This window comes from Alexandromys fortis, unplaced genomic scaffold (genome assembly GCF_014885135.2).
Source record: "Alexandromys fortis isolate MF-2015 unplaced genomic scaffold, M_Fortis_MF-2015_v1.1 scaffold_38, whole genome shotgun sequence".
Taxonomy (NCBI): Eukaryota; Metazoa; Chordata; class Mammalia; order Rodentia; family Cricetidae; genus Alexandromys; species Alexandromys fortis.
The window spans coordinates 8,699,025-8,717,868 of NW_026067916.1; the positions used below are offsets into that span (position 1 = coordinate 8,699,025).

The window sequence follows — 18,844 nt, forward strand, 5'->3', positions numbered from 1 at the left end:
GTGGGAGGGGAGGAAGTGGAGACTGCAGTCAGGATGTATTATATGAGAGAAGAAGAAAGAAAAAGAAAAATTTATACAATATATTTTGATCAAATTACTTCCTTTCTTCTAACTCTCCCCATATCCTCCCCCTCCCTATTCACCCAATTTCAGTCCTTTTCTTTCTCACCAAAAATCAAACAAAACAAAATAAAAACAAACAAAAAATAAAAAATTTTATCAAAGAAACAACAAGGCAGAAACAAAACAAAACAAATTAAAAAAAAAAACCCTACCCCCAAACAAACCAAGAAACAAAAAGCTTCCCCTACACACCCAAACAAAGCCACAGGTGAGGCCTGTTTTGTGTAGGCCAAGGATTCCTCTACCATGGCTCTGTCTTGGAGTACAATTGATAAATGCAGCGATATCCCATAATTTTTTCCCCTTCCCAGTACATATCAATTGCAAACAACTTGTTATTTAGCATGGAACTTTGTATCTACATCCCGTTCTCAACGCTGGGATTTCGTGTGGACCCTTGCTATCTCAACTCTGGTTATTTGGATTCAAACCACATGTCTACAGCTTAAAAGCCACATCCACACACAAGGGAAATATTCAATATTTGTCATTGGGTGTCTTCTGGGTTGCCTCATTCACAATGATTGTTTTTAGTTCAATGTATTTATCTTCAAATTTCATAATTTAATTTTTTAGTAGGTGAATAATATCTTATAGTATAAATGTACAACATTTTTATTATCTATCTTCATTCTTTGGACGTTTAGGCTGTTTGCAATTTCTGACTGTTGTGATGAGGGCAGCAATGAGCATGAGTTAGCAAGTGTCTTTGTAGGAGGATGTACAGTCCTTTGAGTACATGCCCGAGAGTGGCAGGGTCTTGTAGTAGAGCAATTTACAGTGTTTTAAAGAGCTTCTACCCTTGTACAATTCTGCATTCCCACCAGCAATGACTAAGTGCTATCCTGGGCTTGCAACCATTTCAATATGTTCTGTTGCTAGTTTTATTGATTCTGGCCATGCTGACCAAGGGAAGATAAAATTACAAAGTTGTTCTAATTTGCATTTCCATTATAGCCAAAAATGCTGAACATTTTGAAAATCTGTCTCAGCTGTTTGTGGTTCATCTTTTGAGAATTTTCTGTTTAGTTCTCTAACACACTTTTAATTGAATAAATTCCTTGATGTACAGGTTTTAAATTCTTTATACATTCTAGAAACTAACCTTCTCTCAGATATACAATTGGTAAAGATTTATTCCTGCTCTATAGGTTGTCACAAGTCTTGAAAGATGGTGCCTTTGCTATACATAAGCCTTTGCATTTTAAATAAAGCTTTTAATAATTGGTCTTTTTTTCTTTTTCTTTCTTTTTATATTTTTGTTTGTTTTTCTATTTACTTATTGGATTTTTGAGACAAGATTCCCCGGTAACTTTGGAGCCTGTCCCGGAACTCACTCTGTAGACTAGGCTGCCCTTGAACTCACAGAGATCCACCTGCCTCTGCCCCCCCCCCCCAAGTGCTTGGATTTTAAAGATGTCTGCCACCACTGCCCAACCCTTTTAACTAATTAATTAATTAACTTTATGTCCCAGTTAAAGTTTCACCTCCCTCCTCTCCTCCTAGTCCCCCACCCTACTCCCTTCAGTTTTTACCTCCAATCCATTCCCCCATTTCTGCTTAGGAAAGGGCAGGGCTCCCTTGAGTATCAATAAACTGAGGCATATCAAGTTGTAGTAAGACTAAGTACTTTGGACTGGAGAGACAGCTTAGCAGTTAAGTGCACTGGCAAATCTCCCAGAGAAGTGGAGTTCAATTCCCAGCAATCACTCAAAACCATCTGTAGTGGGGTTTGATGCCCTATATTGGTACAATAATAGAATAATGTAGTCAGAGGCTGTTCAGTCATTCCCAGCCACTTGGACCTAAAATAATTACATAGAAACTACATCATTTAAAGCACTGCTTGGCCTATTAGCTTATGCATTCTTCTAGCCAGCTCTTATATCTTAAAATAACCCAATTCCATTATTTTATATTAAACCATGAGGCTTGTGGTTTACCGGTAAAGGTCCCAGGCTTCTGTCTCCTTTGGTGGTGACTATATGGCTTCTCACTGACTCTGCCTACTTTCTCCCAGCATTCAGTTTAGTTTTCCCACCTAGCTCTAATCTGCCCTATCACAGGGCAAAGCAGATTCTTTGTTCATTAACCAATAAAAACAATACATATAGAGAAGGACTTCCCACATCAGAGTAATCATATACATTAAATAAATAAATAAGCTACAAAATATAGCTTCTTATATTAAATGTCAAATATTAAAGGTACACCTTTACAAAGCAGGTCTAAGCACCTCCCCATGTATTACAGCTGGGCAACAATACTCAGGAGGAGGAGGAAGTTCCCAAAAGCCAGTAAAAGTGACAGAGACAAAGCTACAGAAAAATCCGGTCTCAAAAAACCAAAACCAACCAACCAATCAAACAAACAACAATAATAACAACCCCCCCCCCAGAATCAGAGACAGCCCCTGTGCCCACTTTTAGGAGTTCCACATAAAGACCAAGCACATATGTTCAACTGTCACATACGTTCAGAGGGCCTAGGTCAGTCCCATGCAGGCTCCCTGGTTGTCTGTTCAGTCTCTGTGAGCCCCTATGAGCCAAGTGAATCAAAGTCGCAACATAAATCCAAATACACTGAACCTCATAGAAGAGAAAGTGTGAAATAGCCTTGGGCACCTTGGCACAGGAAATGATTTTTCTTTCAATTTTACATTTTTCAAAATGTAAAGAAATGGATTTTTGTAGTTTGGAGGAAAAGAAAAATTCTATTCTTTACTTCTTGTCATTCGGGAATATTGAAATCTCAAATCTTGAATCTGAGAGTCATAATTCTCTAATGGCCTTCAGTGTTATCGCTGTCACACGTAGAATTTCTATAATGTTTGTACTAGCCTTGGTTATTTTCTTACAGTATCTATAATTCCTTTCTGTGTTCATTTTATTTTTACTTTTTGTATGATAAAACACAAAAAGGCTTACCAGAGGAAATAATTTTAGTGGAGCACAACCATTACAAATTAATTGAGTTATTGATGCTACTGCCTTTGATGTTACTTATTTCACCTGCCGTTATCTACTTAGAACACAGACTATAAAATTTTAACAGTGGCTTCAGTTCAGATGCCACCTAATATCTTCATTAAATTCTAAAGAAACTCCTTCTCTTGCAGTTGGTTAATGTTCATAGCTATTTATTTTTGTAAGTCTTGGAAAATTGTGGAATCTTTAAAAAGCAACATATTTCTGTGCCAACTAATCACTTGAATGCTACACACAATTTTCTGGAATAATTAATGTTTATTGTTAGGAAAAATAGCTAATATGGACACGGCTATGGCATGGAATGGACCTCAGATAAGCTGGAGACGCCAACAGCAATCACATGCTCTCCTTATGCTCTCGGAAAGTCTCAGATGAAGTCCAGGCTGTGAGCTCTGTGAGGATTATATGATTGCACAAGATATGTGGATGGAAGACTTTTAGATTGCTTTGCCTGTGTATTTACTGTTATTAAACAATCTGATGACACCATTTCTGCCCTGTGCACCCATCCTAGGAGAGTAAAGCTATAGGACAAAAATATGGCATGCTCAGACCCCTTAGGAGAGTCGTTCTCAAGTTTGTATTGGCTTGGTTTTGTAGTTTTTAGTTTAGTCTTGTTTTTTGAGATATTATCCTCATTAATTCTAATCAAGATTTAACTCATTTCTTGAAAAAAGGACACAAATTTATTGTAATGTCATTGCAAACATCTTAAATGCACAACTGTAATTCCAGATGTCCCTCAACTTAATATCAATTAAGTTCTAATTTAACCATTTCTAAATTGAACATTTCATAAGTTGAAAGTCCATTTTCTGTAAGCGATGGTTCATCATATTTTAGCACCATGGTGTGCTGCAGAAAAGTAGAATTTTTCTCATGGTGCCATGGCTGATGGAGGGCTGGGTGCATTCTACTAAGCAGCTTTGTAGAGATAGCTAGCCAGGAACAGTTCAAACTTTCCTGTGGAAGCCAGTGTCTAAGCACATCCTTGAACACCCGAAATACCACTTTTCTTGGTTGCACTGCAACTGTGAAGTAAGTGATGAAATCAACTAGATTATTGTTAACAAATGAGTGCACATGCCTTCAGTATTTTCCCCGTTTGTTTCTTTTTGAAACAATATCACTTTAAAAATGCTTGCCCAAATAAAGTATGTGCCTAAAATAAACTATTGCCTGAATAGAAAAAAGTGCATTCATTGTAATTAATTACATATGTTTTTAATTTTTAGTATGGTTACTTTTTAAGCTAAAATTACATACATGGCTTGCCCTTGTGGCTCATAGGATATTCAACTAGACTGTAGTATTGTATTGTACACTTTTATTTAATGGTTTACTGTTTTCTCTCTGGATCCATAATTGGCAAAATTGAAGTGTACTCAAAACGGAAGGCATGTTATTTTTCATTTGCAGATTGGACCTACACATCTAGATTATGATAATACCGTTTTTGCAGGAATGGACTTTAAATATACATTGTTTGTAAGAGTCTCTGATGAAGGAATTCCCATGCTCTCAAGTAAGAAATTGTAACTTCAATATATTAAAATAATTTGAATTAAATAAGATACACAGCATCTTAAATATTAGTTCTTAGATTTTTTATAGTTAAAATGCTCTAATCATATAATAGTGCATTATATAGTTATACTTAAATTATCTTACTTAGTTTATGTATATTACTATTTAAAAACTGAAAGCCAAGATAAAACTAGAATTAGTTTGAAATAATGCTTCCCAAATGTTAAATACAGAACTTTGCAGCCACTTCAAAACTATTTAATATAATCTCCCTATAATATTTGCATGTTTAAAATATTGAGCAAAGAGTCAGTTTATTCTACATTGGATAATATTACAAATTTGTCAATGAAGTACTTTTGTGCTAAACTTAGTTTTCAGTACTCTATAACTAAATGTAAATATTTACTAATAAAACATAAATATGTTTGTGAAATCTACACATATAATATATAGTATATGTTTGCTTTGAAGAAAAAACAAGAATTATTGAAGAGGACATATCATCATTCTATTTACTCTCCTGAACTTTTTCTCCATAGCAATCATTAGAATCATATTAAGAGTGAACCGTATAAATGAATTCAATCCTATTGGAACTATGATGTCATTCACCTTCAGTGTATTTGAAAATAGCCCAATTGATACACTAGTTGGAAAAATTACGTATACCGATGGAGACTGGCCATTTAACAATGTACACTATACCATTGTTGGAGGCAACTTTGGAATACCACCCAAATTTTACATTGAACCAGATACAGGTAATTGTAAAAGCAATGATATTTAGTTAAAAACAAAAAGGAGAATAGGTTTTCTCCAGGGCCAATCCCCTGATAGGTTTCCTAATCCTAATTGGTCAACTTTAAACACATGTACATGCAGGTAACACTAATTGGATTCAGTAGATTATATACATACAGATGTATTTGTGTATATATGCACATGTGTATATGTATATGAATCTATATAAGTGCAATATGTAAGTAGTATTTATGAGCAACAATAATAGTTATAAAAGAAAAGGATATAAACTCGAGAGGGATATGGAAGGAGTCAGAGGAACAATAGTGAAAGGTTTAAAAGACACTAACACAGTGTACTCATGTCTGAAACTCCGAGAAGTTAAAATGAAAAATAAGCATCTCATTTGGAAGGCAGTTTATTCTGATGAAAACTTTTCATCAGAAACCTTCCCTTGAGCCATATAGTGCTCACCTTGCTTTGTTAACTGTATCCATAATTCTTAGCCACCACAGAGGGAGCACGGAGTCTTTGATCTTTGATATATTGAAGCTCAGAAAGCCTTCGCACACATGTTCTTCCAAATGCCTAAGAAGGTACAGTAGGTGACTAATGCAGGAATTAACATCTGGCATGATTCGACTCTGGAAGCAAGGATACGAAAATGTAACGAAAATCAATTATATCGTGTAAATCCTATTTTCTACTGTAACAAAGATTTCATTTATATAGGTTATAATATGGCATTGATTGAGACTGTTTAAGTGATACCTAGGTAACAACCTTTCTCTGTTTTGTTTTAGGAATGATAAAGTTGTTGGATTCCCTAGACAGGGAAGCAGTTTCTCAGTATAAGATAGCTGTGAGAATCACAGATGTGGCCAATGATGCCCTTCCTGACCCTCTCAGGCAGAGAAGCGTTACTGCTCAGGTGACCGTTCATGTTCTGGTAAGGATGCATCAATGCTGGAGGTATTCTTGTCACCTAACTAGACCTGGAAGGAGGTGGGTGGTCCTTGGACTTCCCACAGGGCAGGGAACCCTGATTGCTCTTCGGGCTGATGAGACAGGGGGACTTGATTGGGGGAGGGGGAGGGAAATGGGAGGCGGTGACGGGGAGGAGTCAGAAATCTTTAATAAATAAATTAATTAATTAAAAAAAAGAGAGACAGACGTACTCTCAGAACATGAGAAGAGGGGATAGTTGGGAATGGTTGGTAGAGTCTTTAGATATTGACCTAAGTTCATAGTGATATGTGTGGTCTCACTACTTTTTAACTGCAACGAACAATGGTAAAACTGTCAATACATTCAAAATACAGTGTTAATGAATCACAAATCAGAATTTGTATGAAGAAAGAGCCTGGTATCACAAGTTACACTTAATTTATTAGAAATATAAGTGTATAACAGAATATTTTTGTAAACAAATAAACATAGTTAAAGATTTTGGAGCCTACTTGGATGTACTTTAATTTGGGTATTTGTTCATCTTAATGTTTTTTCCGTATCTTACTTTTGGTGTGGGATTACCTTCATATTTTACGTAGTAGAGACTAACATATCAGTCAGAGTTTCATAGCATGAAGTATAGACACAAAGACTTTTAAATAATCACTGTGAGAATATAGTTGACCTGACGTGTTTGAGTTTTACATCAATATAACCAAATACATCACTTTTATTGGTGGAAATGTGCAGAAAAATGAATTATTTTTTATAAAGAGAGCCAGACTCCTTTTTTTTTTCAAGCTATTGTATTCTTTTTCGCTACTTGAGAACTGTAAGATTTTCTCTACCCTGGATGGCAGAGAAAAGGCAGGAATTTCTAAACATATGATGATTTAAAGCCGCAGACATTGAGTAGAGCCTTTGCATAATGTTTTGAGGTGAATATTTTCACATGTGCTGTGGTGAGCTGAACCTCTCAGTGGTGCCTATGGCTTCATGCTGTAATCCCCACTACAGCCTCGCTATGACTGGAAAACGCAATAAACCGAGCCAAACTCTTTTTAGAGAGAAATTTAATGAAGTGACTTTAATGCTTTTTACCGTGACTCAGGATGTAATGAACTCACGAAACTTCTGGATGATACAAGTTTCCAGAAATACACCTTAGCCTACTCATACATGCAGGACCGAAGTGAGAGCACTTCTAAACCTGCTACTGCCATTGCCTTCTACAGGACATGCCTAAGATCCAGTAGGGAGGATTGCTATATTATTTTTTTTAATATTTATTTATTATGTATACAATAGTCTGTCTGTGTGTTATGTCTGCAGGCCAGAAGAGGGCACCAGACCTCACTACAGATGGTTGTGAGCCACCATGTGGGTTGCTGGGAATTGAACTCAGGACCTTTGGAAGAACAGGCAATGCTCTTAACCACTGAGCCATCTCTCCAGCCCCCTGCTATATTCTTCATTGATGTAGCACTCTTATATCTTTCTTTATTGGAATTAGAAAGATACAATCAGGAAAAAAAAAACTTGGTATCATGAGATCAGGCCAAAGATTGTACATTTCTTAGAACTGCAAACCCTTTAAACTGAAAATATTCCAGAGGACACTGTTTGAAAGTTACTAATATTTTATTCAGAAAGTAAGGGAAGGCCAAAATTTCTAAAAGCACAGGTTTTGAAAATAGTTCCTTATTTTTAACAGAGACTAAATCCCATAATGAAGATAAATGTAGTTGGGTTCGATTACTTAAATCAAAGCATAAGAATGCATCTATATTTTGTCAGGATGAACTAACAAAAATCGATGCTGCTTGTGAACTGAAAACATAGCGTTCTTTTGGACTGAATGGCCTTACACACCCAGGTTTCTAGGTTGAGTCTTGATCTCCAGTGTGATTTGTTTGGCATTATTTGCATTCCTACTAGGAGGTCGTTGGGTGAGTGAAAACAGGAAGGTGGAGTCCGGTCTGCTGGGATTAGTAAACTCAGAGGATAATGATCTCTGCAGGGAGTACACTTTCTCCACTCTGTAGAAGTCCTGAGAAAATCTGACTGGAGCAAGCACTCACTGGAACAGATGCCCCAACAGATCACTGTCTACGATGGCTGAAAGTCGATTTCTGTTCTTTCAGCCAGGCAGGCTTTTGTATTTTGTTATGGCAGCCCACCGAGGCTTGAAAAAATATTGAAAGATATAATTTTAAATCTACATCCTTAGCAAACATGCGGATAGGTAAATGGAAGGAGGTTAAGCGATGAATTAGTATATAAATAGGTAGAATAACTCAACAACTCATGTTGGAAAACTGATAGAAGGAGCCTATCCTCAGAGCAATAAAATCCCTAAAAGACACTATTCTTGTCCACCCAAAGACCAAAGTTTTGTATTCCTAACACTCAAGGTAAGCAAATCAAGCTGTATACCAATAGCGTGCCTGCCAGAGTCTGAAGCAAGCCAAAGTCGAGGCTTTGAATCAAGTAAAAACAAAACAAAGTAAAAAAAAAAAATCCCCAAGCAAAAATCATCTCATAGCATGATCATATATTGTGTATTACACCATAATGTACTTGCTGACAAGAATTTGCACACAAAACTGAAGGCTGTTTTGTCTCCTGCAAAGAGCGTGATCGATTTCCTCGGAGGATGGTTTCTAAATCATCACTGTCTTTCTCGTGATTCTTTCTGAAGGAATTGTTACCAAACATATGCCCTTGGTTTCCAGACTTAAGTACGGCGGCTGTCCCAAGCCAGATGCATGCTCCGTTTCTGGAACATGCAAAGGTTTGCCATTCACTTTACATCTCAAATAATAATTGAATAATGCCTAAAAGAAATGATTGTCTGTAAAGAGTAGTCACAGGCTCAAAACTCATTCTGTAGGGAGCCATTAGTCTGACAGCATGCAATGTCCACACAAAATTGGTGTGGCTTTAGGGGGAGCTACCTGTTTAGAAGGGGAGTTTTACTAACTTTTCTTTTAAACAGAAATGACCCTCTGAAGTGGGAAGGTTTGCACATACATTGTACGTTTCTGCTAGTGAAATATATACAGAGATCTTTATGGAACCTGTGAACCTGTATCATGGGAACTATAATAAGCCCATGTTGAGGGAACACACCATCTAATTTTACTTATACCCATTGTTCCTGCAAGGGGTGAAGATTTAAAAGGCTTAACTTGGGTTTGAATTCCAGCCTTCCCGCTTACTAAGGTGGAAATAGGACAGGCTATTGAAACATTTTAAACTGCTTCTTCATCACAAAATGCTGAGGGTACACTATGTAATCCCTCAGCATAACTGAATTTTAAACATAACTCTGGGAAGCACTCTGAGTCTCATAGAGAAAACTGTACACATCTTTTGTAAACAAACAAGGATCACTCCACAGATGGAGAAACACCCCATTGGCGTTGTTTTTCTATTGGCACAACGTATTTTATCAGGATGAGGTTTTCATCATTTTTTCCATAAAATAAAAGCTAGAAACTACTTAGCTATGACTGGCAAACATGTTTAAAATGTTCTTGATTTTACAGATTGTGGATTAAAGCTAGAGCAGAAATGCTCCCCATCTTGGGTATCTTTTAGAGCACGCGGTTCCTTGAATTGTTTATGTTAATAGGAAACTTAAACTGTAAAAACTATAAATCAATATCTTTCATGCGCTAAGAATGGCAGAGTTTGGGGAATTTTAAAATATAGCATAAAGAGCTAACCTACTACAGATTTTATTTATAAGTTGTGTAAGATCACATTTGGATGGGAAAAGGAATGCAAGCTGAAGGAGACAACAGAAACACCAAACATCGTGGTAGATTCTGAGCTGGATAGTAATCGTTCTTTTCAGTGTCCCCAGGTTTCTTTATATATATGTGTGTATAATTTAGATCCTTCTGAATTAAATTATAACAGAGTAATTTTAATTTATTATGTTCTTAAGCCCATTATCTAATTATCAAAGTATTTCCTTAAATATTTACCTACATATTGGAATTGGAGTATATATTGGAAGTGTGGCAAGAAAGTTTGACTAGAATAAATACCTTGAACCCTAAATGTTATCACAAGAAGGAGAATATTAGAGCTAGAGAATATTGAACAGAAATGTACTTCTCCCATATACATAATGGAAACTCAGACCCACCGCATCACTCCTTAAGACCAACTGTCTCCAATAAGCATTCTTTCTGACTTTCATCTATTATTTTTAGTGAAAGACTTGTTCAAGTTATGATAACTCAAGTTTACCATGTATAATTGTATTAATACAATGTGTTTCCTTGATTATATACAAAAAGAAAATGCACAAACATACATGGGGAAGATTTAAGCACGTACATTTGTACCTCTCTGTCTATCAAGTAAGACAGAATCTGATGATTACTTCAAATAAAACCATGATACAAAGATGAATATAAAATGGTATTTCCTGGCTAGCATTTAAAATTCTGCCCAGAGTTAGTTCATCAGCAAATGAAAGTTAGAATTAATCACAAACATGATTCCCCACAAAGTATTATGGAAAGAAATGAAGGATCTTTTAATTAACTTATTCTTTGACAATTTAATCCATGTAATTTTGATTACATGCCTCTCTCCATCATCTCATACCTCTCCCTCCCACCATCTTCTGCCCCAAGTCTTCTCTTATCTTAGTGTCATTGTTTAGTTATTTTTTGTTTGTTTAGTTAGTTCTTATTTTGTTTTTATTTTGTTTGTTCGCTTGCTTGCTCCAAGCTGATCCATTGGGTTTAATCAGGGTCTCTTATGCGGGAACGGCTACAAATGTACCTATTGAAGCATGAGTAACACAGCAATGACTACATCACTGAAAGCAATGACTTCCTTTCCTCTAGTGACCCTCCACTGCCATTCATAACCCTGCACAGGACAGGGACCTAGATCCCCTCTTCTATCTATGACCGAATGTTCTCAGGCTCAGTCTTGTGAAGGCTGTAACCATAACTGATGCAAATTTGAGTATTCAGCCATATCATACTCACAGACCAGCATTTACTAGCTATACTTCTGATCATTTTGCCCTCTATTTTTTGTGTGTTCTTTCCCAAGGTCTGCCCTGTCTCTTGGAGGAGGCTATAAGGATGTGCCGTAGAGCACACAACACTTACTTGTTCTCTGTAACTCGGGCAACCATGAGCCTCTGCATTAATGACATTCTCTGCAAAGTTCCTTTGATCAAAACTGATGAAAACACTAGCTTACAGTTATAAAAATAGATATTTAGAAAGCAGTTTAGCCACATGTCCACTTAATAAAACAGAAGTAGTCAGTTCATCCCTTGCTTTTATGATTTCTGAAGCCATGGGCCCTTGAGCAAGTCCATAGTAACAGACATGAACATATGCCTAGGAAGAATGTTCCCCATCCAATCAGAAATCAAGAGGTTATTCCCATAGCAGTCACCTGACTATTGTGTCAGTAAGCCCCTCTTGCGTAGCAAATTGCTGTTGTAGTACACAATGTCTAAGACTGGGGAAGACCTTACTGTCTCTCCCTCCAAGCTGACTGAATAGCAACTTCCAGCCTCAGGTACAGAAGGCTTCTCATTCTTCTGCAGTAGGGTCTTACCAGCTAGTTTGAGTAAGAAGCCAACAGAAATGACCATAATTTGCATGCTTTTTGTTTATTTATATTTTTTCCTTCTTGTAGATCTTGAGCTCATGTGTAGATGTGGATGGTATATGTTGATCTTAGTGCCCCTCTCTCTCTCTCCTTTGCAAATTTCAGCATTATCTACTCATTTACTGGGTATCTGTTACAGTTTTCTTTATCAAATATGTGATTTTCAATAATGTTATGAAGTGGTCAGTTTCTGTATGTTTCCTGATTTGCCTAACCCTATCTGTACACCTTATTTTCTTCTCCACCGTCTCTATTCACAGAGCATGTGTTCCACCCCAATATTCTTTATTACCTTCAAATTTCAGCAAATTAAGAACAATGAAAACATATATAATACATTTGAAAATATCAACTTGGATATTTGTTTTCTAAATAGAACTTATAAAATATTAGTTTTATATATGTTAGTTTTAACTCTTTCAATTACATGGTGGACTTAGGACATTGGATTTATTTTTTTGTATTAACTATTTTGTAATAATGCCGTGGCATTTCTATAGCTATATTGAGTTTATGCACTAATTAACTCTGATACTGAATTTAGTTGAAGACTTCCGAGTTTTCTAGGGCTTCCAAAACAAAGTGACAGGAACGAGGTATATTAAAACAGCAATGCATTTTATCTTTTGAGAGTTGGCATCTCAAGGTGATAGTAAGCAGTGTTTTCTGAGTATGTTTTAGGGAATACTATATTCTAAATTTTTCTTCTAACTTCCGCTGAAAGACATTAATATTCAGTGTTATTGAGCTCTGAAACATATCATTCCAATCTCTCTCTTTTTAATCTATGTTCTGTCTTTTTATATTTAACTTTTTCATATGATATATTCTGAGCATGATTTTTTTCCATTTCCCAACTACTCCTGGATCCCATCTATCAATCCAGTTTACGGTCTTCCCATTCCATCTCTCCATATTTCAAAAAAAGGAAAAAACCAAAGACTTAAAGCAAGAAAAAAGAAAATCAAAACTAAATAATGAAATTTCTTATAAGAAGGAAGGACATATTGGACTAAATTCCAACATCATCCCAACATGATTTCAGGCTGTATCACTTAAGAATACAAAATGAAATGTTTTTGGAGGGACAGAAATCAGCCTACATATTACATATGCCATCTTAGTCAACTGCTGTATTGAAAGAGGAGTTTAAAATAATATCAAGAGACATGACTGGTGGCCTCAAATATCTAAATATCTGTGAACACTTTAAAAAGGCAAAGTTTGTAGAACTTGTAAAACTAGGTGACTGTCGATGTCCAAAGAAAACAATAATGTGTTCAAGTTAAAATGAAGCTTTGAATATGTACACATTGAATGTCAAAAATTATTTAAGCAATTATCTCTAGAACCTCGTGGGGTATCAAAGAAATAGTTCTAAAATCTGGGGTGACTAGATTTTGCTTATCCAGATCTTACAAAGCAAAGAACATTGCAGAAATTTGCAGAGAGAGAAAGAGAGAGAGAGAGGCACTAAGATCAACTATATACCATCTACGGTTACACAGTGAGCACAAAAAGGAAAAAGAAGCAATATAAATAAACAAAAACATGAAAATGATTAGATTTCATTTTTTATTATTCCCATCAAACAATATTTTGATACTTAGCATTTACCTGGTGATTGGATAAATTAATTGGATAAATTTCTCTTATAAGTGAGAAATTAGCAACTCTCAACCTTGAAAACATATGCTCAAAGTACTATACCATCAGCAAAATGTTTTTTTTTTTCCTAAAGAGAAGATATCTCTGATCCTTATTGTATCCTATGGGTTCAAAGATGATATAGAGAAATGCTGTGCCTTCATAAACCATTTCTTGCATTCAGAGCATATACAGGCCCCTGTCTTGTTTGTAATTGAAAATATAATCAGCATTCCTGTCTAGTTTTTGGACAATAATGTCAGAAGCCCTTCATAAGAATTATATATTCTATTTATGAAAAGGAAAAAAATGAACTTTTTTGAATAGGGTAGCAAAATGACTTGTAAGATACAGATGAAAAATATCAGAAAAAGGACAGTATGATGGTGGCAAGCATCTGCAGTCAAATACAGCAAATCATCTCAGAAATTTGCAGAGATACTCACACATCATGATCACGTAATTATTCCTGGCATGCAAACATAGTTGACTATTTGTATAATCCATTATACCTATGTACTATTTAGATTATAGGTATTATATACTATATGTCTACCCTAGACAAGTCCAATTGGCACAATGACACCAGTAGATGGTGTGGTGGTTTGGATGTGTTTGAATGTTTAGCTCATGTAAAGTGGCACTTCTAGGAGGTACCCCCTTGTGGGAGTAGGTGTGGCCTTGTTGGAGGAAGTGTACCAGTGTGCATCAGGCTATAAGGTCTGATATACGCTCAGACCACACCCATTGTGGCAGTCTTCGTTTCTGCTCCCCGTGAATCAAGATATAGAACTCGCGGCTCCTTCTCCAGCACCATGGCTGCCTGCACACTGCTATGTCCCATCATGATGATAATGAATTAAATCTCTGAAACTGTAAGCCATGCCAATTAAATATTTTTCTTTATAATATTTGCCATGATCATGGTGTCTCTAAGACAGAAAATGAAAAACATCTGATAAAATCAGACCCTGCTTCATGATGACTATTCTAAACAAAGCAGGACTAGAGAAATTTTTTTTGACCTGAAGGAATATATCTAATAAACAAAAAAATTTTTCAAACTAATATTTTACTTAATAGCTTAAGGATGTAACTTCTCGTCTTAGTTTTGACACTACAGTAGAAATCCTAGTTACCACAAGGAGGAATGAATATAAAATTGCTTTTGTTTCTGTGAGCTATTTTTATATTTGGAATGTATGAAAGAGTAAATTAAGGGTCCTAGAGTTGGAATATATTATAAAAAGCTCACTAGATATTAGTATAATATTCTGAAATTTAATTTTTAATAATCTACCAGGAGCAAGTAGAATTTAAAATCATAAATATAATATTATTCACATAAAAATTCAAGGAAATGAAACATTGTGTATAAAGATAACTAAATAGGTTCAATGTCTACATGAAGAAAATTTAAAAATTCAAATGAAGAAAATAAAAAGAACTGCATGAAGAACTATTTCATGTTCACAGAGAGAAGACTTAATATTCTTAGCATATCAGTTATTTACAATTTGCTCCAAAGAATCAATCCAATCCAATAAAAACTTCACATATTTGCTTTAGGGATACTGACAAGCAATTTGGAAGAGTCAAAGACTTTGAATGAAACACTGAAGGATATGAACTATATCGTTATGACAATGCAGCAGGCTCTGGTGGCTCATGCCTCTCATTCCATCACCTGGGAGACCCAACAAGGAGGATTTCCATGAATTTGGGGCTGGCTTAGTCTACATAGCTATTGTGTGAAGTGCTGGCTCAAAAAATATATAAATCCATAGTAATGAAGATGGTGTCCTATTATGAAAGAACAGAGAAATAAATAGGAAAAAGCCAAAGCACTCAGCAAAGACAGTGTCTACAGTAAGTAGCGTTGGAGCAAGGCCAGGCGAAGACCTCATGCTCTTGAGAGCCTTTATTCTGTGTGGTTTAACATCTAAATGTAAAACTCCTAGGAAATGTAGAAGAATTCAGGGGTACTATTAGTACCAGTTTTAAAGATACAGCATGGACATGGGACACAAGGAAGTGCTGACCAACCGAGCTTCACCAAAAGTCATTAGTTTTGCTTCTCAAAGGTGATGTCCAAAAACTTAAAGAAGAGCTACAGGGTGAGAGATACTATTTGTAAGAGACCTGCCTGCTTTAAGACTATTGTCCAAAGTATTCCAAAACTGCAAAAGATAGTTTAACAAGGCATGAATGACAACAGAAACAAAAATCTTGAGCAGGTATTTTTCTAACAATTTGTAGGTGGAAGTAAGCATAAAACAATCTTCCCAACAGTGTGATCACACAAACTTAAATATTAAAACTATAATGAAAGACTAATAGATATACATTTAAATGGTGAGAATAGAAACACGGGCACCCCTAAATGTTGGCAAAGCTGTGGGACATCAGGCTCTTGTGGTCCTTACGAGCGGTCAAAGCTGTGTGTCTACTCTAGAAAAGGTCAACGTTTTCTAATGAAATAAGAATATTCAGTAGCATCATCTGGAAGGAACACTCAGTAACATTTAGTTTAGTTAACTGGAGTTGCTTGGCCCCCTCAAAGCAAAGTTCTGATGTCTACGGCATCTCTGTTTATAACTGTTCAATTTAGAACCAAATGGGATGCTCTTGAGTAGGTGAATGGATGTTACTTGTATGAGAAATCATATTTTAGAAAAGATGCAATAGGTACATACTATCGCAATTTTATTTTAAGGGCTAAATTCCAAGTAACTTACTCTTGAAAACCCAAGATGACTTTATTAAAATAAGTGGGGCTGTATTCTGAAAATGAAGAGACAGTCTGCAGCTTAGTTTTGGAAAGCTAAGGGGACCTGCGACAGACTGGGACCAAGGACGGCTCAAGAATCCCCAAGTAGTGTTACTATTTTTTACTTTGGTTTGATCCTTGGAAGTCGGCCAGACCATAACAAAGCAAGTTCCAGGTTGTGATTAGCAGACACTCTTGTGTTGGCTACAGTGCCACTTCTCTGTCTGTCAACATCCATCCCATCTTGTACTCGAGCAGCGTGGCAGACATAGAACTACACTTGCCGTGGAAACCAAGATTCCTCCTGAGATTCTGCACACTGGCATGACAGCAACATCGGATGGTCTACCCACAGGAGAGCTTTTCAGAGTCTTCTCTTTCTTCTTTGGCCAAAACAGGAAAATGCAGAAACAAACCCTGAAGGGGACTGCTTTTTTATTTCTGTTATTTTTTACACCGTAAATGAGCTTAATTCCATTCCAATGTTGCTGTTGTTTAATACGAACTACTCTGCTTGTCATTTTTCCAGCTCAGCAAATCACCATAGCAACAACAAAAAGAAGGGTAGGAACTATATTAATTTGTTGTTGTTGTTGTTGCTATTTGGCTCAGAAATGGTAAGAATGAGTTTAAAAGAAAAAAAAAGACAAGAAAATCAGGTCTGTGCCCACCCGGAAAAAAAGTCTTCTTGAGTAGTGAAAGCCCAGACTGAGGCTAGAGGTAGTGTGTGCTTAGACCATGGAGATAACATGAAAATGGCCCCTGGGTGTCCTCTGAGACTGAGGATGTACACTCAGAGTCCAAAAACTCAAGAACATATGTTTTACAAGGGAGAAAGCCAACATATAAACTTTCCTGTAAGTACTACAAATACCATATGAGAAACTGATCCCATAAACTATGAAGAAAAACATAATAAAGGAATGAGTTTTGAATCCCACTGTGCCAGTTAAGGGATATATTCCAGTCTTTTATCCTGACTTCCAAAAAGTATGACTGAATTGAAGGGGGGGATCTGACAAGTGTCTCAAGGACCTTTTCTAACTTTTCTTGCAAATCTTACACAACTTCCTACACTGTCTTGTTACTTGCAAAAAAGAAAATTGAGGAGAGAGAGAGAGAGAGAGAGAGAGAGAGAGAGAGAGAGACCGAGAAACAGCAACAGAGAAAGACAGAGACAGAGAAAAAGTGAAGGCATACATTATTAGATTTTTGTATTATATAAAATTTTAATTTGTGTTTTCTTCTACAAGTAATGCTGTTAGATGGTAGCACATTTAAGTTGCAGATGGCCTCCATAGGAACATCAAAGAGAGAGTTGTTTCTGTTTGGAGAACTATCTCCTTGCAGATGAACTTTTATTTCTTTACCTATTTATTTTGTGTGTGCCTACATGTCTGAGCATTGCACATGCCATCATTTCTGTGTGGAGGTCAGAGGGACACTTTTGGGAGCTGGTTCTCTCCTACCATGTGGTTCTGGGGTTTGATCTCGGATGCTCAGGCTTGGTGGCAAGTACTCTTACCCCCGAACCATCTCCTTGGCCACATAGTTTGGAGTTATTCAAGAAAACTGGATATCAGTGATTTTATCATAAACTATAAGAAGTATGAACACATACGAAAGTAGCCTATGTTTCTTACTCTATTTTGTTTTGTTTTTCAAGACAGGGTTTCTCTGTGTAGCTCTAGATGTCCTGGAACTCCCTTTCACAGACCAGGCTGTGAGAATTTATAATACACTTCTCTTTAAGGTTCGCCAACTATAAGACTAGGACAAATCTGAAGTCAGAGAGGAAAAAAGCTGTGTTCTCTTGAGCAGAAGCTAACAAGACCTTGCTGAAACTGGGCTTCACACTTCTTCTTTCCCTGAAGACTCAAGACCGCGGAGGGGAAGCCTGCAGGATTAGTACCACTGTCTCATTTAACACCAGTCTAAAGGCCTGAGAATCAAGGTTGCGAATGGGGACATTTGGATTAGTTTTGAACAATCAAAGCTAAGTAACCTGGAGCTCTCATGCCCAACTAAAGTATGAGATGAGCCCCTGGCCTTTCTTCCTAACCCGAGTCTTCAGTGGATTGAATAACGTCACCCTCATGACTGGGTATTTCTAATTACATATCTTAGGATCTGTTAAACTCGTCTGTTAAATTCACTGACACACCCAGAAATGTCTTCTTGGGTATCAGAAAACTCTTCACAATTTTCCCAAGGTGGTTGGATTACTTTATACCCATCTATGAAGTGCAAGAAATCAATTTCACTTTTTCATCATTTGCTGCTATCACTATTTTATTCTAACCACTGGTGTTTAGCTTGCATTTCTTCATAGCTTTGTGATGATCACTGACAATTTACAGTGATATTCATTTAAATGACAAATTGGCTGAGAGTTGTGAATACAGCCAACTATTTTTATGAATAATATTGTTCT

General features: G+C 36.4%; 1 protein-coding gene across 1 annotated transcript in view; it reads left to right on the forward strand.

Moving 5' to 3' along the window:
* LOC126500162 (protocadherin Fat 4-like) overlaps positions 1–18,844 on the forward strand; it is an 89,422-nt gene that overhangs the window by 37,385 nt on the left and 33,193 nt on the right. The window contains exons 14-16 of the mRNA XM_050139853.1: positions 4,533–4,638; positions 5,183–5,404; positions 6,188–6,333. Of these exons, the coding sequence (XP_049995810.1) occupies positions 4,533–4,638; positions 5,183–5,404; positions 6,188–6,333 (474 nt within the window). The remainder of the gene's footprint in view (positions 1–4,532; positions 4,639–5,182; positions 5,405–6,187; positions 6,334–18,844) is intronic.